At 53.2% G+C, this 23,881-nt stretch overlaps 2 protein-coding genes across 3 annotated transcripts; both read right to left on the minus strand.

The window, feature by feature from the left end:
• Positions 1-137: 137 nt before the first annotated feature.
• Positions 138-10,323, minus strand: PEA15 (proliferation and apoptosis adaptor protein 15). Of its 2 annotated transcripts, XM_065947559.1 has the most exons (5): positions 10,164-10,323; positions 3,787-3,960; positions 2,295-2,450; positions 2,062-2,147; positions 138-1,747 (listed from the first exon to the last, which is right to left on the minus strand). In XM_065947559.1, the coding sequence occupies exons 2-4, from the start codon at positions 3,956-3,958 to the stop codon at positions 2,083-2,085; spliced, it is 393 nt and encodes a 130-aa protein (XP_065803631.1). In that variant the 5' UTR covers positions 3,959-3,960; positions 10,164-10,323; the 3' UTR covers positions 138-1,747; positions 2,062-2,082. The 2 variants fall into 2 exon arrangements, with proteins under 2 accessions (XP_065803631.1, XP_065803625.1); XM_065947553.1 differs by having other exon boundaries at positions 138-2,147.
• A 2,923-nt stretch (positions 10,324-13,246) lies between these two features.
• CASQ1 (calsequestrin 1) lies at positions 13,247-22,640 on the minus strand. The gene is made up of 11 exons (XM_065947570.1): positions 22,178-22,640; positions 19,835-19,919; positions 18,980-19,080; positions 18,686-18,797; positions 18,273-18,346; positions 17,804-17,934; positions 16,613-16,658; positions 16,189-16,243; positions 15,869-15,969; positions 15,033-15,107; positions 13,247-13,836 (listed from the first exon to the last, which is right to left on the minus strand). Exons 1-11 carry the CDS (start codon positions 22,454-22,456, stop codon positions 13,702-13,704), a joined length of 1,194 nt encoding a protein of 397 aa, XP_065803642.1. The 5' UTR covers positions 22,457-22,640; the 3' UTR covers positions 13,247-13,701.
• Between the last annotated feature and the right edge of the window lie 1,241 nt (positions 22,641-23,881).

Here is a 23,881-nt window from a genome sequence, read left to right on the forward strand (position 1 = left end):
TACTTAGGGGTATTTTCCTGATCTCTATTCCAGGCTGCAGTTAAGGATTTGGGGGTAAATTTTGCTCTCCCTCCCTTCCCAGTCATCCAAAGCCTCCAAAATCTTGGTCATTCACAGAAATTCTAAAATCAGTTAGGTACAGTACAATCAGTCACCTTTATTCCAGGGTTAGAACAAGGCCGTGCACACTGCAGACAGAGGAGCACAGAATGGGGCGATCTCACAGCAGTATTGGGATGGGAGGGCAGGTTAGTCTTTTTAGATTATTTTGCCTTACAGAGACATTTACTACACTCTGCTGAAAATGAACCCTGTCTCCCTTCTCTCATCTCACCCTCTCCTCTCTTCAAAGGAAGCCTCACTTTGAAGAGCCTCTTTATTCCCTATTTCTCTCTCTCTCTCTCTCTTTCTCAGACTCCATCTCACATAACATATCCTGGCTTGGAAGGACAATTCATGCTCATTTTCCACCTCCTAATTCTACCAGCATCTCTCTCTCCTTGAGGGAGAAAGCCAGACAGGGCTGGGGAAACTTGGGAAGGTCCTTTAAGGCAAAACCGTGGAGTACACAAGGTGTGTGTTTTAAGGCAGGTGTCCGCAGCAGTGGCCAGAGGGGACGGGCTGGGCTGGGCTGGGCTAGTAGAGGGTGCTCTCCAGCCAGTCTGGCTTCTTCCCTCTTCCAACAGCCAGCCCTTCCCTCCCACTGAAGTTTTGCTCCCAACATCCTAAAAGCTCCCCACCTCACTTAAACTCTCCAAATAGTCTCTTGAGATTGCATGTGAAATTAAAGTTTAAAAAAGTGTTCTTTTTCGACTATATAGCAATTTGACTCTGCCACTCCCTTCACTGTGGCATTCTCCTTCCACCCCCCGCCCGGGCCTTGACAATAAGTTAATGCTAGACACCACAAAAAAGGGTACACATGGCAGTGCGGGTTTAATATACATATATGTAGAATATATATGTACACACAGTTAGCACGGTCAGGGTGGGGAGGGCTGACTTGGGACAGGCAGGAGGCTGCGGTCACTGTACTCTAGTGATTTGGCTAGGAGGTGTTCACAAGCCCAAGGTGCCAGGATATTGAGGGAGAGGGGTTACCAAGCCCCCTCCTGGACTGAATTGGGGATCAGTGCAACAGAAACACTGTAGTTAGCTTCTTCCCTTCTTTCTCTCTTGGGGTAGGGGCTTATAGACCACGGAGAGAGGGAACGTTGCCTGCAATAACCACATTGGGACTCTGTAGGTGGAAACAGGACTGGAATTAAAACCTAAGGATTTCTATTCTAGGAACTCCCAAGGTTAGCATGTGCAACAGTCTGAGTAGGAATAAAGGAGTAGAAAAGGGGACTCCTCTGCCTTCGTCCCCTCAGGCCCAGTGGTGGGGGGTGGGGGTGGGATTCAGTGCTGGGTTCTCCATGGGGTTTGAACTTTGGGGCCAGGGAAGGATCCAGTGATCTCTGGCTCATACCCACCCTAGGCCTATGAAGGGGGAGCAAAAGGGGACCTGCTGGTGCCCAGGGCCTCTACCCTCAGGAACAGTTGGAAACAGGACTCCTCAGCCAGTCCAGCATTGGGGTACAAACACAAACTCTGGCTTCTCTTTGCCCCTTCCAGGTGGGGGTTGGGTGGCCTCTTCATTTTCCCTCTCACTGCTTTTCGTTAGATTCACCCCACTCTTCCATGCCTCACTCCCGCCTCGCCTCCTCAACGTCGGAAAACACAGGTCCTTTCTGCTCCCACAGTTCTGGGAGGTAGGGGAAGAGTGGAGGAAAGGGAAGTAAGAGAATGTGTCTATTTCTATTTGCATAGAAATAGCCCCCAACTCCCCCTAGAGTGGGGAAACTGAGCCCCACCCCCAGCCCCTGACCCCCATCCCCTCACGAGGAGGAGGAACTAGATGAGCTAGACATATAGACAGACAGCCAGAGCGTGCGCACACGCACACACACGCGCACAGTAAGGGGGTTAGGACCAGGTTAGTAAGTGGGTAGATGGGGGAGGGCTGCCCTTGCCCCTCCCCTGGAGGATGGGGAAAGAGTAGTCTGATGAAGGTCCAACCTTCCTCTTCCTCCCCCTTGCTCAGGCTTTCTTCGGTGGAGGAGCCAATTTGATGATCTCTTCCTCAGAGGGCTGCCGGATAATGTCTGAGGGCAAAAAGGGACATGTCCAGGGACAGAAGTCATGGGAGACAGCAGGTAGGCTAACAGAGCCTCTGTTCTCCCAAAATTCAAGTATTCCACAGATAATCCGTGGGAGGGGCAGAGGTGCACATTAAAGGCATGGCCTCTTACCTTTGTACTTCTTGGCACTGGGGATACGGGTTAGCTTGGTGTCCAGCTCATCTTCCTCAGAGATCTTCAGAACACGGGTTCTATAGTCAACCACCATAGTGAGGAGGTCAGGACGGCGGGAGATCTCAAAGATGTGCTCGATATAAGAGAGGTTGTCTAGAGGAAGGCAGAAGACTGAGGGTCAGAACTAGACTGTAGCTGTCAGCTTCCCCTACACTACTGGACTGGGCTTCAAGAACAGAGACTGAGCATTCCCACCGGAGGAGTGAGGCCTCCCCCTCGAAGACGAGGGGTGACTAAGCCAGGGAAAGAGCCAGGGGAAAAACAGTACAGAGGACTATTCCCGGGAAGGGCAGATCAGTTAAGTTTCAAGATTGCAGATTTAGAATGTGAGATTTAGGTGAAATACCAGGTTCCACATGGGAGGGGAGGGGAGCAGAGAAAATGAATTGGCCTTCCAAATACCCATCATCCACCCTGTCCCTCTTCCACTTTTCCTCCAAGCAAGCATCAGAATGGGGGCTTCCGTGGTGGCTCAGTGGTAAAGAATCTGCCTGCCAATGCAGGAGACTCGGGTTCGATCCCTGGACTTGGAAGATCCCCGGAGAAGGAAATGGCAATCCCCTGCAGTATTCTTGCCTGGGAAATCCCATGGACAGAGGACATGACTTAGCGACAAAACCACAACATGCATCAGAATCTCCTCGCAGGACATGTGGGACTGAAAGGGTGGGATCTGAGACAACCTGGGAGAGATTCTGAGCCTCATGAGAAGGGTAATTGTGAACAAGAAGGTTCAGACCAGAGGGATGTCTATGAGTTGGCCAGTTCTAGGAGACTGCCGATGCCTCTTGCCTGGGTCCTCCCCTCTACTGCAGTAGTCTCCTGGGTGCAGCATGTCCGCCTTCAGCCTATGTTCCACGCTACAGGTTAATCTCTCTGAAAGGGCCCTCAAGTTATTCACCTCACCTATCAAATGCTGCATCACTCAAGGCCCTCCAGAGCACAGTCTCAACTTACCTTTCCAGCCACTTCTAAACATACTGTGTCCCTCTGCCTAGCATGTCTTCCTTTGGATCCTACCTTTGAAATCCCTCTTGCCCTTCAGGACCATCTTAAAGACCAGTTCCTCCCCAAAGCCCTTTCCAGAGCAGTGGTCTCTAAAAGTAGACAAGAACGTGATAGAACTTGTGGTTTTAAATTTTTACCACTTTTAACTTCTACTTTAATGTTCTATCATATATGTGATAACAGCATAGCACAGTAGGATCTGAGTAACTTCTTCTACTGAATTAATATTTTTACTAACAGAGGAACCATGAAGAATGTAAAGACCACTGCCCTAGAGCCAGCCTCCTCTCCTAGAGCATTCCTCGTATCCTGCCTTGTCAGAGAGGCGTGCACTTTGTGCAGGAGGTCTAATTTCTGCTTGCTGCATGAACTGAGCCACATGAGGGGCTGACGGCAAGATGCCTGTGTCCCCCTCCCCCACCTTTGTCCAGCTTGTTGTGGCTCTCCAGGAAGCTAAACCAGGCACTGCCAGTAGTGATCTCCTCACTCTTCTCACTGGGGATGTCCTCCTTGCAGGCTGACTTGAGCTGCTCCAGATCTTCAAGGGTAATGTTGTTGGTCAGGTCCTGGAGGAGGGTCCCGTACTCGGCCATGACTGGAGTTGGGGGAACAAGGAGACAGGATGCTGAACTTGAGCTTCAGGATCTGGTTCACTAACTGGCACTGCCCACTTCCTCAGCCCTGCACATTCCTCAGGAATGTGCCCAGAACCCAGGCTGGGGAGGCCAGGGCTGGAGGGAGAAAAGGACGACCCAAGGGAGATAGGAGCAGACAGGAAGTAACTGGAAAGCTAGGGACCAAGCTCGAGTCTGGAGTGAAAACTCACACCTCCTTCTCCCACCATCTTTTTTCTTCCTTTTCCTCCCTGTAACAGTAACCCTGGCAACCGCTCCCTGACTGAGGAGGCGGTTACCATAGCAACCTGCTCCTGACTTTCTCACCCAGATCGCCCCACCCACCTGCAACCCCTCCCCCTGTCAAAAAACAAAACAAAACACTCCAAAACAACTAGAGGGAATGGCTTGCTGTGGGAGTAAGAAGCTAAAAAGAAGGGGCTGGCGGGGGCTCGTATTCTAGCTCCCATTCTTTTCCAGAAGCAAATGGGGTCCCTCAGTTCAACTCCCCACTACCCCACTAGTGACTCATTTTTGGATAGATGCCTAGCTGCCTGGTCTAATGGTCCCCGGGCCCCTCCATGCTCAGCCCTGCATTCAGTCATTAGGTCTCGGGGTGGGGGTAGGGAGGGTAAAGCAGGGGGCTACAGCCCCACCTTTGTGGAGCCCATTTTCTCCCCTGATGGCTGCCAGGCCTCCACACAACCCTCTCTCCTAGCCTTTGTGCTATGCCTGCAGCCCCCGCGCCCAAGAATACCAAGCTGCTGGCTCTGGCCCCCTGCCCAGTTCTCAGGCTGGCTGGGTGGCAGGGGGAAGGGGTTTAGATGCTGCTTTGGGAAAGTCTGGCAGGAAGGGGGCTGCCACTTCTGCTTCCATCAACATCCGGCTGGCACTACCTTCAACATGACCTCTGAAAAGCTGGGAAGGCTGGATCTCATTTAGGCCTTCACCCCATGCCCCTTTCATGATTCTGGGGTGAAAAGGGAGAGAACATCAAAGACCCTCCTTCCACTAAGATACGGACTATGGCTAAGACAGAAAGAAAAAAGGTCAGACCTTAGAATGAACTTTCTGGATTTGATAAAATATACAACTCTAGTGGTAGGTTTTTAAAAGGGGGCTTCCCCCCCCACCCCCGCCCAGGACTATATTTCTTTTATAATTAGAAAAGTAAAGCATTTACAAAAACAAGTTATGCCATAAACACTGTAGCTAGGCCAAGGGGTGGAGCAAGGAGGAGAAGACCTTGTAGGCAACTGCCCACAGATCTCTCCAACAGTGGGCTAGGAACTGCAGAAAGGGGCTAGTCGACACACCCCATTGTCCTTATTTCTGTTTATACGAAGGAAAACGGGCAGGGAAGCATGGCCACTATATAGTAAGGGGTGTGGACCCAGAAGGCCCCATTCCCAGCCCCCTACTTGGACCAGAACAAACAGGCCTCCCTTGGTGGCAGGCACCATGACACACACACACAATAAGCCAGGCGGCAGAGCCAGCATGACCCCCACAAGAAACAGGCACTTATATGCATGCTCACTTGCACACCCAGGTGCAACCAAACAGAAGGGCCCAGCAGTGGCCCTGCCAGGCTGGGCCAGGAACAATGCGCTCTGACTGTCAGCACCAGGACCGTCTCCGCCTTGAAATCTAGGTCACAGCAGCAGGCTCTGGAGCTCAGCCCCCGCCCCCTCCACTGATAATCCAAGGACAGGATAGGGGGTAGAGACAAGGGGGATGATGGGGATAATAATGAAGGGGGGCATGGAAGGAACAGAGAAAAGAAAAGGGCAGCTTGGAAAGGAGGCCCTCAAGAAGACTGCCCCCATCGAGGAGACTAGGACCAAGCCCTCAGCTAGAAAATGGGACAGAATTTAGGATCATGGTGCCCTGCTTTCACATAGAAGAAGAGTTTGTAAATGAGAGATACTGTGGGAGGAGGGAGAGAGAAAGAGAGAATGTGTGTGTGTGTGTAGCTCTGGGAGGAAGGGGGAGGGGTGTGTGTGTGTGTAGCTCTGGGAGGGAGGGGAAGGTGTATGTGTGTGTGTGTGTAGCTCTGGGAGGGAGGGGGAGGGGTGTGTGTGTGTAGCTCTGAGGGAGGGGGGAGGTGTGTGTGTGTGTGTGTGTGTAGCTCTGGGAGGGTGTGTGTGTGTGTAGCTCTGGGAGGGAGGGGGAGGGGTGTGTGTGTGTAGCTCTGGGAGGGAGGGGGGAGGTGTGTGTGTGTAGCTCTGGGAGGGCGGGGTGTGTGTGTGTGTGTGTGTGTGTGTGTGTGTGTGTGTGTGTGTGTGTGTGTGTGTGTGTGTGTGTGTGTGTGTGTGTGTGTGTGTGTGTGTGTGTGTGTGCATGCAGCTCCTGGGAGAAGTTAAGATTCAGGACTCTGAATCAAAAACACAGACTTAGAGGGGAGGTAGGTGGGAAGGTCATGTGTATTAAGACACCCACCCGTCAAGCCTGGGGGCGGTGGGTAGGACCTCTCTAGCAGAGTGAAACAGATACAAGGAGGCCCCTGAGAGAAACGGGGTGGGTACGTGTGTGCACGAGCGTGGCCCAGGCACAGGGAGGGGGCAGCGCTGCGCTCTGTGGGCGTGTCTGGACGTTCTGGTAACGGATGTGTATGTGCCAGCACTGGATGAGCGGTGCTGAGTGCATGTGGTCCAGTGTGTGTGTGTGTGTGACTGGCCAGCTGAGAGTGTGTGAAAGAAAGCAGGCAGATAATCACAAGCTTACATCCAGAGAAAAGAAGAAGGGCAAGAGGGGGCCTACAGTTTGGAGGCAGCAAACGGGCTGGGAGAGGGAGAGACAGGCTGCAAACGAGGACTCCTGCGGCGGCGGGAAGGGGACAGGGCGCGCACAGTCCACAATGAGGCTGCAGCCTGAGCTCTGGTTACCATGGCAACCTCGGTTCTGGTCCCCCCAGTTGTCAGGACAATGACACCACTGGATGGGAGGGATGTGGGGAATGGTGAGTGAGAACAGACAGAAAGGATAGGGGAAAGGCAGCCTGCTTGCCTGCCTCCCTGGAGACAGTCTGCCCAGGCCTGGGTGTGGCAGCAGGTACAACGGTAGGGAAGTTTGGGGGGAGTTTCCTTACTTGGTTCTCAAGTCTCCCTGGTCAACCATTATTCAGTTGTAGTCTGGCCATGATGGGTGCGGCTTGGCAGAAGCTTGGCTCCTTCACTCTCCATGTTGCTTTTCTCACCCAAGATTCAGAATTCCATAGGGCCTATAGAGAATTCTCCTGTCCCCATAGCTCAGAAAGTCCTCCTGATCTCTGCAACAGGGCAGAGGCTGCCCAGGCAACACCAGGCGGCCTGGGTGGAGGCCATTCTTGGGACAGGATACTCAGGCAGGAACCGGGAACCGGAGCTGAGGCTGCCAGGAAGTCTGTCCCCTTCCCTCCCAGATCATTCTGTGTTCTGCTCACCGCTTCCTCACACCTTCCTTCCTGCCTCCCTCTCCTCCTGAGCTGGCTCCAGGTGGGGCCCTGACAAAAGTCAAACCAACTGAGGATGCTGAGGAAGAGGGGCAAGAGCTAAGGATTATATTCTGAGCTTCTAGGATGGCAGTGGTTGGGAACATGACCGGTGGGTGCTCCGTGGGCACTGGGGACGGAGAGGCAGGCCCTGGGGGCACCTGGAGGTCTGGCAAATTGGGGTAACCTTCTGTGGGGGAGGTGGCAGCACCAAAAGAACTTCTATGCATTTGGACATTAATTCATGATTATCCCCACTCCCTAGCATTTGGTTCCAAATCCTCGTCAATTTAAGAAGCCTCAGGATTAGGAGCTGCTATCCCTCCCTCCCTCACATCTGCTGCAGCTGCCTAAGCTGAGGGGAACTGCAAGGACCTGGAGATCCCTGCTGCAGGGCTTGTAGGCACTCAGGTCTGTCTGTCTTACAGCCTGGGCTTGAGAGGGTGGTAATCACAGCAAAGCAGAGGGATGGGGCCGGAAAGTGCCAGGTTAAGTTTGATCTGGGCCCCAAATTCAGGCCCTTTACAGTCATACACAGCTGACTTCTCCCCTTAGCTTCTATTCAACTTTTTGTGGGGGGCAGGGGATGCATTTATATCTATAAAGTAGGAAGAAGAGGATTCTAAGATTCCAGAGCCAGCCTGGGAATGAGGGGTTGGGGTAGGACACCTGGACCTCCAAATGTTCAGGGCAAGAAGCAAAATGGGTTACCCCTGAGTACAGAGACAATGTTAAGCTTCTAGCCCTGAGTCTAAGAGAAGAAAGACTGGACCCAAGATGAGAGCAAGAGGAGACACCAGGCATTGGGTAGAGCAGGGCAGGAGAGAGGGAGTAGGGCTGTGCTATTCTCTGATCATCTGGTTCTATCTCTTTCTACTTGTATTTCTCTCCCACCTCTATCTCTTCCTCATCTATTACCTCTGTCCCTGGTCTTCAAATGGGCTTTCATCCTATCCTACCTGGTGGTAGCCACGAATACCTTAGTATTCCTGGGTTCTGTGACTTGGTGTCCTCATTTCAATACACAGAACTACTGTACTATTATAGTTATACTAGGAAGGAGTGAGTGTCCCTGCTATAAAGAAAATAAGTTCGCACACAGGTTAGTGATGTCTACCACTGCACAGTGGGTGACGCTGTGTTAAGAGAGTGAGGGGATGGCATGGCAGGGTGTAACTCTGGTCCTATACGTGCATGACAATACATGCACACACGATGGGCACAGGTGTCAGGGAAGTGAGGAAGTAGGCAACCAGGGCAGCCAGCAGCCTAGGGCATCTCTGGCAATTTCCCCAATGGAGTGTTTAACCACAAAGGGAAGAGCAATTAAAGCTAATCGCTCTGACAGCCTGGAGGCCAGACACATAGGGAAACAAAACATACATATTCAGCATGTTTCCCCTAACTCCCAGTGGTCTCACCTCCATCCTGCTTTCATCCTCCCTAATTTCTGAGCCTCCTTCCCCAGCACTCTCCGCACTCTTCTGACCACCTATGACTCTCACTTCCTTCCTCGCCCTGTTCCCTGACTGTATCTCTGTCCCTGTGTCCCTCTCTTGTTGTCTGCCTGTCACACACATTCCCCTCATTCTCTCTCTCTGACTTGGGCTCCATCCTTGGCTGACTCATACTCATTTTTCCTTTTTCTCCCTCTTCCTTTCTTCCACCCCCTCCTCCATCCCTTGGCCACTCAGAAGCCCAGAAGCCAGCCACTCCCAGCACCCTAAGCTCCAACTGGACCCAGCAAGAGAGGCCACCAGCAGCCCCTACCCTCACTACTCACCCAGTTTCAAAGTACCAGCCTCACTCACCCTCAAGATCCTGTCTCCCCGTCCTGGAATGCGACCAGGATTTTCTACCTTTTTTTTCTCACTGTTTTAAAGAGGGGCAATCCGAAGCCTAGGGCTGGGAGAAAATGCCCAGGAAATCAGGGTGGACTTGGGGATGGTGGCCCCCCCTCAGCTGTCCTGTTAGACTGACATTCTTCCAGGAGACTTGCACGTGGGAGGCAATGGGGATGAGGTGGGGGCTTGGATGCCCAAGTGCAAGACTGTTTGTGATCTGCTGTGTGCAGCTGATGTGTGTAAGAGTCACATGGGTATGTGTCACCGTGTGTGCTGGAGTGTCTCTTGTAGGTGTGTGTGTGTCCCTGACAGTTTTGACACGGATTATATGAAATTAATAGGTTTTACGTTAGCTACTTCACTCCTCTACACCCCCCAGCTCCCGATTCCTTCCCTCGGGACTAGCCTCCGACAATCCCACCTCTTCCCCAGGTGCAGAGACTGGATGAAGGCACGTGGTACCAGCTGCCGGAGTAGGGACGGCTGCCGGCGGAGCTGGGGCAGGGCTGGGAAGGGAGACCGCCAGCCGAGGCGAGTCCGAAGCCAGAGAAGGGAAGGGAGGGGCGGGAGCCGGCCCAGCCGAGCCGGCTGGGCGGGAAGCAGGCTGCATCCCAATCCCCAGGCCCCGGTCCGACTCCCAAACTGCCGCTCACCGTGGAACGGGCGGCCGGAGCCACGCCGCCTCCAGCACGCACTCCGCGCTCGAGCACACCAACAGAGACGGAGCCCGTGGGGCCTGACACGGAGCGGACCCGCCCGGGGCCCCCACGCTCCGCATCTGTCCCCAGGCGTCCCGGATCGACGCCCCTCCAAGCCCAGACCCCAGATCTGCCCCTCCCCGCGACACGTCCCCTCGCGGCCCTCTCACCGCCTCCGGGGCTGAGCGCTCGGGGAGCGGGCACTCCGGCGTCCCCGGTTCCTGAGCAGCGTCCGGAGCCTCCGCCTCGGCTCCCGCCGCCGCCGCCGCCGCTCCTGCCGCCGCCGCCGCCGCCTCTTCCGCCCGCGGAGCCTGAGCCCGAGCCCGGCGCCGCCTCACCCCACCCGGCCGGCCCGTGATGTCAGAGCCGGGGAGGGGCGGGAGAGGGGGAGGGGAGGCGGGAGGGGGCTGGGGTTCTGGAAGACTCTCGGGATGGGGGCAGAAGTAGGGAGGACTGGACTAGTGACGCTGCCTCTTCCCCTAACAGCAAACCCCCGTTCTCAGATTTAATTCTTCCCAAAGGCACACACACCTCCCCTTACGACCTTTCGGTGACCACAGTGGCTGGGACCCTAGATGGCCAAGAGTAAGTTAGAGTTTGGAAGGCCTTTGGCCTTTGGATCCTTTTAGCTGCTTGACTCCGTGTTTGAAAAAACCTTTTTCTTCCCTTTATGGGTCAGGAGAGCCGTAGTAAATGACCACTCAGATTTATCCACCTTGAAGGTGGGAGAGCGGGGAGGAGTGGAGTCCAGAAGCAAAGCGGGGGCTTTCTTCGCCTGTCCTGGAGTTACAGATCTTCTCTCTCCAGGATGATGCCAGCCACCCTTTGTGTTCCTCTCACCTTTCCCAAATATACCACCCTCCAGCCTTCCCCCTCCCCCCCCCAACATGATGTAATTTTATTTTCTAGGGAGAAAAAGAGCAGCAATGAGCTCAGCATGCAAATATAGACAACTTGCAAAGCCGTGCTTCACTCTCTTTGCCTTACCCCTCTGCCCAGGCCCAGCATGGCAGCTCTCACTTCCCTCTACCCTAGGGACTTTCCTCCCTCAGATTCTCAGGCAGACTGCTAACGGGAAGGAAGAAGTAGAAAAGCCTCTGTTTTCCTCTCCAGCCTAAAGGGTCTCTCCTCAACCCTGGCAGAGCCTGCCGATGAGGTCTGAGCCCCATCAGTGTCTGTGTCAGCTCCGGGGATGCCCCGGCTTCACCTCAGTACCAGCCTGAGCTCCTTCACCCTGGTTCCAGCAGGGGACCCTCAGGAAGCCTCAGGTGAGCCCCTCCTTTCTTGGGACTACACTCCCCCAGAAGAGGCCAGGCTGTGCTTGCTTTGGGCCTCACAGCCCTTCTCTCTGTCATGCCAGCCTCTCCCCCGGGTGCCCTGTCACTGCCCCTGTGATAGTAACATACTCTAATTTGCTTTTGCATCTGTCTCCTTTGTTCTGAGTTATAGGGCCAAAACCTGTTTTGTTGACCCACCTCTGAGACTCAGAAAAACTGAATGACTTGTCTACAGTCAGTGAAAGGTCCAGGTCTTTCAGAGGCAGCCAGGTAAGGGGATTCGGGCTTCATGCTGGCCCTGCTCCTCTCTTGGGCAGGTTATGCCTCAGAGCCTCAGTGTCCTTGTGGGTAAAGCTGGGAACACTGATGTCTGTCTCACAGGGTTCTTGTGAGGTTTAGAAATTAGGTCCCTGGTGACTGGCACGGACGGGTGGATGCTTAAAACATGGAAACTATTATTTAGTCTGGGGCTTTCCACTGACCTATGCTAGAGAGTAAGTTCTGCAATATTTTTGTATTGGCCCAGTGCCCATACCATGTATTAAACAATTATTAGATGGGTAGAAGTTGGATGAATAGGTGGTTTCTACTTTATACTTCTGCCACCATCTCCAGCAAGACTTCCTGGATTTGTCTGTGGAGGGTGAAAACTTCTGTCACCTAAGGTCTCATTCTTCCATGCCCAGACATCCTCTTAAGTTGTCCAGCAGTGCCTTTATACTCAGACTATGAAAACTGTAACATCCGTTAGTTATGGGCTTGTTCAATTGCTTGTCCTTCACGCCTAATCCAGACTCCATTACACTTACCCCAGCCTGGGCCTGTGCTGGAGAGAATGTGGGTCCTTCCTGCCAGGATCGCCAGCAGGCCCCCAGGTCTGGGGGAATCCCCGTTGTACAAAATACAAGGTCTCTACATTCCCTTGACCACCGCTCCAGTCCACGCTCTCCCAACTCTACTTGATTACTGTAATGGTCTGCTAAGAGTTGGACTCCCTGCCTCTGGTATCTCCATCAGCTTCCTTCCCTCTGTCCATCCTGCTCATCACTGCCAGCTTACATGTTGCTCTTCCTCCCTAGCTCACAGGACACCTCTGCGACCTAGCCCTGGGTGCACACCCACCTCACGGCCACCACGTGAGCTCTTCTTGTCTGTGTGGTCTCTCTGTGCCCCTAGCATGGCACACACATTCCGCCAGTGCTTTTGATGTTTTCACCACTTGAAATGTCTCCTCCCCAACTCCTTTGCCCCAGTCAAATTCCACTCTTCATTTAAGACCTAGAAAATACTCATTTCCTTTATGAAGCCATCAAAACCCATTCTCATCTCTCTTTTTTGAGTCTTCTCTATTCATTTGTTCCTTCTTTCAGCAAACATTTACTAAGGACTTTTTGCGTACCAAACCCTGTACACACAGAGAAAAAGCCTGGGGTCCTTCCTTCCTTCAGTCTGGTGGGATGGACAGACACTAGGATACAGGTGGAAGGAGGTGGATGGAGAGAGTGTGGTGGGAACCCAGAGGAGGGAGCTGCAGGAAGGGCCACCTCCGGGAAGGCCTCACCGAGGAAGTGTTATTTGGGCTCAATCTTGCCGTTCAAATAAGAGCTGCAAGGGAGGATGCTATCAAGTGGCACATAATCACTTAATTATATATTGCTTTGTATTTTTCTTCATTGTTTAGTGCGCTTGTCTTGACTTCCCAGTGAGACTAATCAGCTCGAGAGCAGGGACAGGCCCAGCACTCTCTGTTCTCCCAGAGCCTGACAGTGGTTCTGGAGGAGCACCATGTGTTCAGAAAAGTGCTGTTGACTTGCAGCAGATAAATAACCCAAGCTTCTCTGGGGTAACTGTCTGGAGGGAAGAGCCCCACCCCCTTGTGATCACAGTCCCCTGAGAAGGTACCCACACCTAAATCCCCCATCCTCTAGCTGCCTTCCTTCTGCCATAGGGGTGAGACCTCATCAGCAGATACTTGCTAATGTTGCCCCAGATCCTTTATTGAGGTCGCTCATTTGACCCAAATACATTAACAAGAGATTGCTAAAGTTCAGCCCCAAACACAGTACTCTCCCATCCCTCTGGCCAGGGATAGGACAGTCAGAAGGACAGAGGACTTGAGAGAGAAGGGAGGAGTTGCTCAGGTGGAGGGGACAGAAGAGATGGGAACCCGTAGATATGGTGAGAGGCGAATCACAAGAAAGCATGTAGGGAGTGATGGAAGAAACAAAGAATTGATACAGAGACGTAGTGGGACAGGAAACAGAAGTCAGAGAAGATAGCTGAGCTAGTGTGTCGGGAAATCTCAGCACCTAGCGTATAGACCCCAACAAGCCCCATGGCAGAGGACAACCTAGTGTCCCTGGAGGAGCTCGAGGGAGGTGAGGGGAGCAGGAGGAGAATGGGTGGGGCTGGGAGGCGGCTGCTGCGGCAACTAATCATCATCGTCCTCTTCATCGTCGTCCTCCGTGTTGATCTCGCCCTCCAGCACATCCTCCAGCCAGTCCTCCAGCTCCTCCGCGGAGGGTAGGTCCTCCTCGTCATCCATCTCCATCCACACGCTGTCCGCCTAGGACACGCACAGACTGGGCTCAAAGCTGAGCCTGATTCAGGTTTCCTGACCTGTCCTCCCACTCTCTGGCCTCTGTACACCCTCTGTCCCCTTCTCTGCATCTGTCACTGGGCAGGAAAACTGTTCTGATGAAGGTCTAGGTTGGAATAGTGACAGCAGGAATAGAAAGAACAGCTGGATCAGCAACTAGACCTTCTCCCTTTGGTCTTTCTTACAAGCTCTTGCTGTGCTGAGCTTCACAAAACAGACCTCTCTATCATGCCCTTGATGCAAAACCACTGGTGACTCTTCATGGCCTGGAGAATAAAGTCAGAAAGTCTCTAGCATTCAAGATTTTCCAAAACCTGCCTCTCTGGCATCATCCTCAGAGATCTCTGGACTCTCAAGCCATAAAATCTGACTTGCCTTTTCCTAGGCCTGATACTCATTTTCCTTCTTTTTGACCTTTTGCAGTAACTTTTCCATCAGTTTGGAAATAACTTCTCATAATTTTCACTCATAGAACTTCAGTGTATTCAAATTTTTTAGATTTAATTAATTTATTCTTTATTTTTAAAAATTGAGGTATGGTTGATTTACAACAATCTCCACTTTAAACTCTACTCCTTATAAACCCACTCTGATTCACAAGTAGAGGTCACTGATTTCTGCACCTTCCTGGCATTTTATTTGTATCTCTATTATAGAGTTTATCAGATTTGGCCTGGTAGTTAATGGAATACCTACTTCACCAGTTAGACTGAGAATTATATGAAAGCAGACTGTGACCTATTCAACTCAACAAATGTTTTTAAAGCAACTGATGTATGTGACAGAGAAGATTTCTGCCTTCTAAAAACTCAAAGACTACTGGAAGGGACACACATGATACATAATAGCCATATAAAAGTCATGTTCTCAATGCCAAATGGGCTCTGTGAGGAAGAAAATGATTCCAAATGGGAGATCTGGACAGACTTCATGGAGAAGAGAGGATTTGAACTGGGCTTTGAAGGACAAGCAGCCAGATTCCAACAGATAGAAGCAGGCAGGAGTGTGTTCAGGGCAGGAATCTTTCCCTCTTTCCAGCCATTAGACTGGGCAGGTCTGATTCCTCTGGGAAGGGCCCTCAATTCCTAGTTAGCAAAGCAGAGAACTAGCTATGCTGGGAAGCAGAGGTGGAGGTCAGCCAGGGATGATGGAAGCAAACTCACGTCAGTAACATTGACGACTCCTATTTGTGGGGCTGACAAGTCGATGTTAAATGTCTTCTCCCAGTATGGAACCAGCTGTGGAGAGATCACATATGGTAAAACTTAATGGAGGCTAGGAATACCTGAGTCCAGGAGGGTGTATGTGAGGGCCAGCAAGGGGGAGGCAGAGGACCCTGTGAGCTCGCGGTGGCTGGGGGCTGGGTCCAGCCACAGTCCCTGAGGGGAACGGGTAGAACTAAGCAGTTGAAGAAAGTAGATATACCAAAAGGAAAGTATCAAGAGGGTCAGCTGGGAACACTGACCACTTCCTTCTGAAGAAAACCACAGATAGATAGGAAATCTGCTCTGATCCTGGATCTGCTACTGATTGACTTTGTGACTCAGGGCAAGTCACTTCTCCCTGACCCTCAGTTTCTGCATCTCTAAGGTAATTATAACCAGTAACTGCCATTGGTCCTCACACTTGTGTTTGTTTATCTAGTTCTCTTTTCAACAAAGAATGTTAGGCAACAGAGCCATGCCCCAAGACATGGAGTCTCTGTGCTTTGGTTCTGTGATTATGTACACCCACATGCGGGGTTAATGTGCCCCCTGCTCCCCCAAACTCTGGATGTCTCTAGAAAGAGCCAGCCCTGGACACCTGAGCTACCTGCTCAGCCTCTGCTCTGGGAATCCTGCGGTTCCCACACGTCCCAACCTGTTTCCTCTCTCTGAGGACGCCCTGGGCCCCCTGAGCATGCAGTAGGGTCCTCCACTGGGAGGCGGGGAATAGGAACTCTGAAACAGACCCCTCAGGACATGCCACAGGCGAAGGCCCCGCCAGGACAGCTTCTTACCAGGGGGAAGTCATCAGGGTCGATCCAGACGATGCTCAGATCAGGATTGTCCGTGTTATCCTGGGCCACGGCCTTGAGTGTCTCTAAGAACTCATAGCCATCTTGGAGGGAACACAGGTGGTAAGGGTGTGGCGGGCACAGAGCAAACTGGCCTCCAGCTCTCTGCGCCCGCCTCCCACAGCGCCACATGTCTAGCTGGCAAACTGCGCTCTGAAAAAACACATCTTGCGTGTTAAAAGCCTACACTCGAATTAATACCCCATCTCCCCCTCTCACCAGTGCCCCTGCCTCCCAAATCCAATCCAGTATTCCTTCCTCACCAGGATCAGCTTCCTCTGCAAAGGCCACAATATGGATTCCATCCAGATCGTCCTCCTGTTGAAGGGTGTGGGGAGGAAGACCTTAGCTATGCTCCCTGAAGTTACAGAGCCCAGAACAGACCCTAGATCTTCCTTGGACCTGAGTCTTGTGGCAATCTAGCTTCTGAAGCAGGTGTATTCTTCTCACCCACACTCCTCTAGCCAGCCCTTCAGCCCCAGAGCTTAGGGCTCCTCTTTTGTCATCTTCATCACGTTCTGTGTGTCCCTCAACTCCTGACACATTCTTCAGAACAGAAACCCTCAACCCTGGCTGGTGCACTGTCTTTCCTACAAGCAAGATGTGAGGAGCGGCAGGACTAGATGTTCCCAGGACTTGAATTTTCCCATGCTCACCCAGGGCCTGGCCCCGTCCAGGGGCACTCACCCAAGTCTCATACATACTCTCAGGCTTCAGTTTCCTCAGGGTTGATCTAGAAGAGAGAGAAAGTCAGTACTCAGCAGGTCAGGACACCCGTGGCTCCAGCGGATCCCTGGAAGCAGAGGCTGCCACGGGGTCACGCCTAGGGCACAGACAGCTAGTAGCCCAGAACAAAGCCATCTGGAAAAGATGAAGCTCCGGGCACCAGGCCCAGATCACTGCATGGTTAAAGCAGGTGGGAGAGCAGAGGGTGGGCCAGGGGACTGGAAAAGAGACTTTTGGGAGAAAGAACTGGACATCTGGATGTTCACTCATTCATGCACATATTGAGTGTTGGAGATGTTCTAAACGCTGTGCTAGGTGCTGTGTAGACGGAATTGAACGAGGCCAACATATTCCGGCCCCGAGGAAGAGAACCATAATCTAGTGGGGGAGAGTGAGAGTAAGCAGTGTTTACAGTGATGAATGGGTGTTCCCAGTTATGGAGTACTGTGAAGGAAGAGAATTATGTGTGAGTGTAGGTCAGGGTTTCTCAGCCTCAGCATTTAACCCATTAAATAACAATAGCACTATCTTCAACCAAAAGTGTCTCTGCTGCTGCTGCTGCTAAGTCGCTTCAGTCGTGTCCGACTTTGTGCGACCCCATAGACAGCAGCCCACCAGGCTCCGCCGTCCCTGGGATTCTCCAAGCAAGAACACTGGAGTGGATTGCCATTTCCTTCTCCTAAAGTGTCGCTAGACATTGCCAAATATCCCCTGGAGGACAGTCATCCCCTACCTCACCACTCCCTCCAGCCCTGCTGAGAACCACTGCTGCAGGTAATGTGTGACAAACACCACGGGTCAGAGGTGGCTTAGGATCCCTGTTCTGACACTCCTTGTGGACTGTCCTCAGCTGAGGTTGTTAAAGGATTAAACAGAATAAGAAAGAGAGCACTTCAGAGTTCCTAGCAGACCACAGGCACTCAACACTGGTCTCAGTCCACATCACAGTGAACTGTACAGATTTATGGGGCACCCTCTGTGCCCCATCAGGCTCTGGTGCAAAACAGTGTGCAAGACCATCAGTGCATCAGTGAGCACTGGTGCCCAGAGATGTATTCATCTCCTGGTGAGACCAGGCTCCTGGGCAGCTGCCGTTCCCCTGGCCCATCTCACAGACGTGTTCCTGAGGAGGGGCTTGCCCCCACACCCTACCTTTTGTGCGCCTCCACGAAGTTGACGATCTCCTCTTCACTGTTGGGCTTGTCTGGGATGGTCACAGGCTCTTCCATGAAGGCCTCGTAGAAATCAATTTCATTCAGCTTTAGGGTCAGCTTCTTTGCCACCTTTTGGGGAAGGGGATGGGGGAATTGGAGCAGGGGACATGCGGTCAGCGGGGGAAGCAGTATTAAGGGAGAGTGTTACAGGGGGAGCCGGTATCAAACAGGGAGTCAGACAATCTGGGCCCTCATCACTGCTATTGTGACACTGGACTCGTGTCCTAACTTGTCTGGGCTTCGGCTGAACCTGAGAGGGGTGGGTTAGATCATCTGAAATCTGTGGAGTGGAGGAAGCCTGGGTGGGGTGGCGTGTGTAGGGAGGGAGGAGGCCCCCCGTCGACTCTGGGAGGGGTCTGGAGGGCAGCTGAGAGGAGTGAGGGGGCCTCAGGGCCGCAAACGCAAACCTTGCTGTCGAAGGTGGCGAAGAAGGGGATGTAGGGATGGAACTCCTCCGCTGCGTCCTCGTAGGCTTTGTAATCTGAGGAGGGAGTGCAGAGTCAGCCTCTGGGGGAACCAGGGTCTGCCAGGGAACCGCCTCTCTCTGTCTCCCCAGTTCTTGGGCAAATGGGTTCACTCTGAGACCCACCCCCTCTAGTTTTCTGAGAAGAGATATGGTGGTGAGGGGGCAGGGAAGGGAAACGCCTTGGTGCCTGTCTGAGAAACTGGCAGAGTGCAGGGACATCAGAGCAGCCGAGGGACCCACCCTGGCAAGAGGGGTGAGGAGGCAGGGGTCTGAGCCAGTGGGTGAAGTGGAGAGGGAGGAGGACAGATGAAATGGGGGGCTGGGAAGGGACGGTGGAGTCTGAGGGTTACCCACGCTCTGAGTCTTTGTTCTTGAAGTAGCCAATGAGTTTGTTATCATCTTCAATATTCTCAAATGCCTGCAGCTCTCGTTCACCCTCAATCAATTCCACAGGGTCCTCTAGGACCTGGAAGAGCAAGGAGAGTCTTTGAACTCTGGCAGAGACAGGGAGAGGGATCAGGGAGACAGGGGCTGTCTGTTGGGGAGGAAGGGCTCTCTGTTGCCTTTGTGTGTTTGTGTGTGAGGCTGGAGTTGGTCGGACGGGCATGAGGTCTTTAAGCAAGGCCATTAGGTCCAAGGGTTCCTCACATCAAGCAGAAACTCCACCAGGGTGTCAGCAGAAAACTCGCCATCGTACTCAATGACTTCATCTCCCTTGAAAACATAGACGCTGTCCTCTTCGGTCAGTCCTAGGGAGGGAGCCAGAGGTGGGCCATGATTCCAGCCTTGCCACAGATTCCAGGGTCACAGCCCATTCCATGATCCCACTGGACCCTCTCTCCCATCCTTCACCTCCCCTGCCCCCGGCCCTGCTCACCTCCACTGCCTTTTAGCCCCTACATCCCTGAGGTCCAGCCCCCTGGATTTAGCCTAGGTGGCTAGTCTGGCCCCACCGGCTTTCCAGAGAGAAAGAGGTCAGAGGCGGGTGGAAAGGGAGGACAAAGGGAGATACAGACTCTAGCAAGATGTCTCCCTTTCTCTATTTGCCATAACCAAGGACAGATATTCCTTTTACCGCCTCTGAGAACTCTAGTTGCTAATTCCCAGCCCGGGCCCTTTAACCTTCTGCTATTACTGACCGGATGACTTCATTACTGACCACCCCTCCCCCATCCACATCCGGAGTCCGGTCTCCGGCCTGTGCTGCCCCCTGGCGGCTGGTGCTGTAACATCCGGCCCGCAGCTCTGCGGGTGGAGAGGGGTGGGACGAGGAGCTTGCGGAGGCCTCCCCAGCCGCACTTGTGTTCCCTGATTCCCCCTTTCCTCCAGCACCTAGTCCTGTTTTTAGGTACGTACAAAGAAGGCCACCTCCACCTCTCTCTGAGATTTGAGCATGGTTCTCTGTAAGGAATAAAGGAGAGCCTGGAATCCCCAGCCACACCCCTGCAAATGTCAGTCTTTTCTCCCATGCCACCTTCCCCTTCCTGCTCCTCCTACGCTCACCTAGTTTCTTGGCTACAGCCGCGTCCTTCTCAGAGTCCACCATCCCGAAGCCAACACCCTTGTCTTCTAGGACTTGGGCTGCTAACTGAAGGGAGAGTTAGGGTTAAAATCAGCCCCTGAAAGTCTTAATAACCACTAGTTCCCATCTCTTTCTTTTGAGTTGGGTCATTTGGGATTCTGGGACTATGAAGCCTCGATGCTGTTCCAGGACCCAGGATATCTCTACTTTCCCTTCTACCCCACCCGCCCCCTCCCCCCCCCCCCTTTTTTTTTTTTTTTATCTTTGGTTCAAATTTAATCCTTGAACACTTATTACTCACTTATTGTTGTTTAGGCGCTAAGTCATGTCTGACTCTACGACCCCATGAACTTGTAGCCCACCAGCCTCCTCTGTCCATGGGATTTCCCAGGCAAGAATACTGGAGTGGGTTGCCATTTCTTTCTCCAGAGGATCTTCCCCACCCAGGGATCGAATCTGCGTCTCCTGCTTGGCAGGTGGATTCCTTACCGTTGAGTTACCTGGGAAGCCTGTTGCTCATTTACAGTGTGCTTATTATGGTGAACTTGAAGGCACTGTGCACGTACTTGTGGGTTCCTTAGGGATGCTGAGGGATCTGACTTCAGAATGCCTGGCCTTCCCTCCTTCAGAGCTGGGCCCTGTCCTCCATACTAAGGCCATACTCAGTGTGGGGGTGATGTTCTGCGTCCCTTGGATTCTTCTGAGTGACTCCCAATGGGGAGAATTTTAGAAAGAGGGTGGTGATGGGTCTGTTCATGTTGCAAAGGAGCGGGGAGAGATGGAGAGCCAAGAGCAGAGAGGTCACTGGGGCAAATGCTGGTTACCCTCAGAGGCAAAGAGACTGACAAAGAGGCTAGAGGTGAAATAGGCCTGGCTTTCCTCAATGCAATGGGACTTTGCTTTTCCCTGTCCACTTCAGCCTGTCCTTAGGCCATGGAGTGTCAACCCTAGGTCCCCGTCCCTGGGCCCCGCCCACCCCGCCCCTCCCGCCAGGTTCTCAGCCCTGATGCACTCTGCATTGGGCCCAGCCTGCAGCTTTACACCACCTTTACCCATCTGAGTACCCGAGTCTGTGCTCAGATTCTCAGGAGGACAGGGCAGGGAGACGGTTGGCAGGTGGATGGCCAGGGATGCTGAGCACTCAGGATAAAAATACTCAGCTCATTAATCAGATGGCAGGTTCCAGCATACGGCAGGGGCGCACAGAAATGAGAGCCTGCAATCCTGGTGTCTTGCCCTGAAATACTCCAAGCTCTGGGCAGGCTGGGGCCTCTATGTGCTGCCAAGCTAGAGGAGGGGCTGCAGCAGCTTGGACAAGGAGACTCCAACACATCCCGGCTCCTGGAGGGCTCTGTGACCAAATCTCCAATCATTTACAAACACGGGCTTTTTTCTCATAACAATAGGCCCTCTCTCCTTTATGCCCGAGGTCAGCTAGTGGGTGAGGAGAGTCTTCCCACAAAGACAGTTTGGGGAAGGCATGGTGAAGCGCCTCCAAACACAAGAATTTTCCAGTCGGCCTGCCCAGCTTGATTCAGTAGGGGCAGATGGGATGGGGGAGGGGAGAGGGGCCTGAGAGGCCAGTGGGAGGCATGGTGGGCTCCTTTACACCTTTAGCTGTGAAATCAGTGACATGCTGGCTGCCCAGATGGCTCAGTGGTAAAGAATCTGCCTGCCAAGCAGGAGATGTGGGTTTCATCCCTGGGTCGGAAGGTCCTCTGGAGAAGGAAATGACAACCTACTCCAGTATCTTGCCTGGGAAATCCCATGGACAGAGGAGGCTGGTGGGCTACAGTCCATGGGGTCACAAAAGAGTCAGACACAACTTAGCGACTAAACAATGACATGCAAATAAAATGTCAATGACATTTGTATTTATACTGTTTGGAACTCTTTGGGGTGCAGCCCCTAAAGTGTATAGAGAACGGGCACGTTCTGACTAGGATGGTAGATTTGGGGGTGCACTGCAATTCGTTTCCTTCCCATGAAGAAACTCTCTTTTCCTTTTTTGCCCCCCTTCCAAGGTCACCCCAGTCCTAGCCAAACCTAGTACTACCAGCCTCCTCTAGCATGGAGGAGAGATTCTCCCTGCAGCTCCCCTCTTTCCTAACATTGCCTGACTACAGGGGTACTTTGGGGTTCCTGAATCTCTCTCTCTTTTGGCCAAGGTCATATGCCACTTGTGTCCTGTTAGTGGAAGCAGGATCCTGCTGCACTGCCTCTCCCCGCAATCCCACCCTCAAAGATCCATGTGGCGTTGTAGGAGAGAGGGGTGCAGAGAGGGGCTGAGCCTGCTCTGCCAGTCTGCAGACCCCGCCACTCACCTCCAGGATCAGCTCCTCCATCTCAAACTGTCTTTGTGAGGCCTTGTCGTCCTCGGGAGGTTCATGGTAGAGCAGCGCCAGCACCTCGTACTTCTTGAACACATTCTTGTAGTTCTTTGCGTTGACATTGACCACACGGTCCACACCATCATACTGAGGGAAGTCGAGCCCTTCCTCCCCCTGCACCCCTGACTTGGGTGACCCTAGCACCAGCAGTAACAGCAGTGCCAGCCGCAGGCCGGGCACAGTTATGGCCCCCATCCTGTCTGCAGCGCTCATGGAGGTAGTGGGATCTGTGTTGGTGCGTCTCGTCTAGAAGAGGTTAGCTGGGGTAGGGAGGGGCCCCTGGGTCCCAAATCCTGAGCTGGGGGCTCACAGTGGGGGTGGGGCGGGGAATGGCCCAGAGCAGTGGACAGAGGACACTGCCGGTCCTGGAGAAACTGCCGACAGAGCCAAGAGAAAAAGGGTCCGGAGGAGGACTAGGAGCAGGGGGCGGGGAGGGAACCGGAGCTGCCCCTGGGGTTGGCACCCTCGGCCCCCACCTGGTCCCGTCTAAATATGGCTCCAGGATTGGCAGGGGAGACGGATAACCTTCTGAGGCCAGGGCGGCTCCACAAGGGCCGGGATCCTCCTACCTCCACCACCTCTCCCCCAGGCCCCGGGAGCCTCCTTCCCCTCCCCCGCACCCAGTGTCCAGGGCTCCTCAGCCCCTGTCCCCACACAGGCCTAAGAGCTCATCACCATATTAAGAAAGGAAAAAGCTGGAGCTAAAAATAAGATGAGATGAGTCGGAGGTAAATGAAGCTGGGGCTGGGGGAGGGAAGGCTTGGGGTAATTAGCGAGAGTTGAGGGAGGGCGAGGGTACTCAGAGGGAAGCTGGGCTGCAGACGAGGTGGTCTTCCGGGTCAGAGGTTGGACTGGTGATACATTCGTAAAGGAGGGACAAGTGCGGTATTGCCTCTGAGTCCTAAAACCTGGGGCTGTCCTCGGGGTCAGGTCTGTTTGTTTGATCCTGTGGAGGAAGGCGGGGAGTACAAATGCAATCCAGGCTGCAGGAAAGAGACCCCCTGCACTTCCCTTTAAAGAACCAAGACCAAGGGTGAGATCATTCCCCAATAAAAGATGGAGGGCGTCCAGGACCGGCGCCCTGGCTCCGCTCCAGCCAGTTTCCTTTGCTTCACTCAACACTCCTAACTGGAGAATGCAGGGGAAGGATGGGGCGTGGGGCATGAAGTGCTGGCCCACAGCCGCCCTGGGAGATGCGGATCTGGGGCTTCTTTGCCCACGGCCCTGAGATGAGAAGGAGAGTCGTTCGGCTGTGGCCTCCCGCTGGTGCTCTCTACTTTGATCCTATGGGACTGGTTTTCTAGGGCACGGTGGAAAGGAGGCTTCCCCAGGATGAATGATTTCGAGGAAAGCAAGTTGCGACTACTCATTCCTACGTCTTTGACGAGACAAAAAGGACCAGGTATAAAGAATAGCGGGAAAAATTAACACTGGGGAAACATGAGGAGGTGGGGCCCGGAACCAAGGATGTTGATTAATTCTGTGCACTAAGCGTCAAAGCAGAGCTGGGAGGGTGGGCCTCTCACTTCCTAGATCCCAGCTTGGGGGTGAGGGCAGAGTGGGTGAGTCCAACTCTGGGTACCTTGAAGGAGGGACCCTTTTCATGGCCCCACCACCATCCAGGGCTCACGCACAGGT

Source organism: Muntiacus reevesi, chromosome 1 (genome assembly GCF_963930625.1).
Source record: "Muntiacus reevesi chromosome 1, mMunRee1.1, whole genome shotgun sequence".
In the NCBI taxonomy this organism is placed as follows: Eukaryota; Metazoa; Chordata; class Mammalia; order Artiodactyla; family Cervidae; genus Muntiacus; species Muntiacus reevesi.

What these genes read in the sequence shown, in the direction of transcription:
- PEA15 (XM_065947559.1), bottom strand. Translation starts at nt 3,958, where the DNA reads ATGGCCGAGTACGGGACCCTCCTCCAGGACCTGACCAACAACATTACC. An exon ending in CCACAACAAGCTGGACAAAG is followed by an intron (nt 2,451 to 3,786) that starts GTGGGGGAGGGG and finishes GCCTTCCTCTAG; the next exon opens with ACAACCTCTCTTATATCGAG. An exon ending in CAGTGCCAAGAAGTACAAAG is followed by an intron (nt 2,148 to 2,294) that starts GTAAGAGGCCAT and finishes TTTTGCCCTCAG; the next exon opens with ACATTATCCGGCAGCCCTCT.
- CASQ1 (XM_065947570.1), bottom strand. Translation starts at nt 22,456, where the DNA reads ATGAGCGCTGCAGACAGGATGGGGGCCATAACTGTGCCCGGCCTGCGG. An exon ending in TTCGTGGAGGCGCACAAAAG is followed by an intron (nt 16,659 to 17,803) that starts GTAGGGTGTGGG and finishes TCTCTCTTCTAG; the next exon opens with ATCAACCCTGAGGAAACTGA. An exon ending in AGAGTATGTATGAGACTTGG is followed by an intron (nt 16,244 to 16,612) that starts GTGAGTGCCCCT and finishes ACCCTTCAACAG; the next exon opens with GAGGACGATCTGGATGGAAT.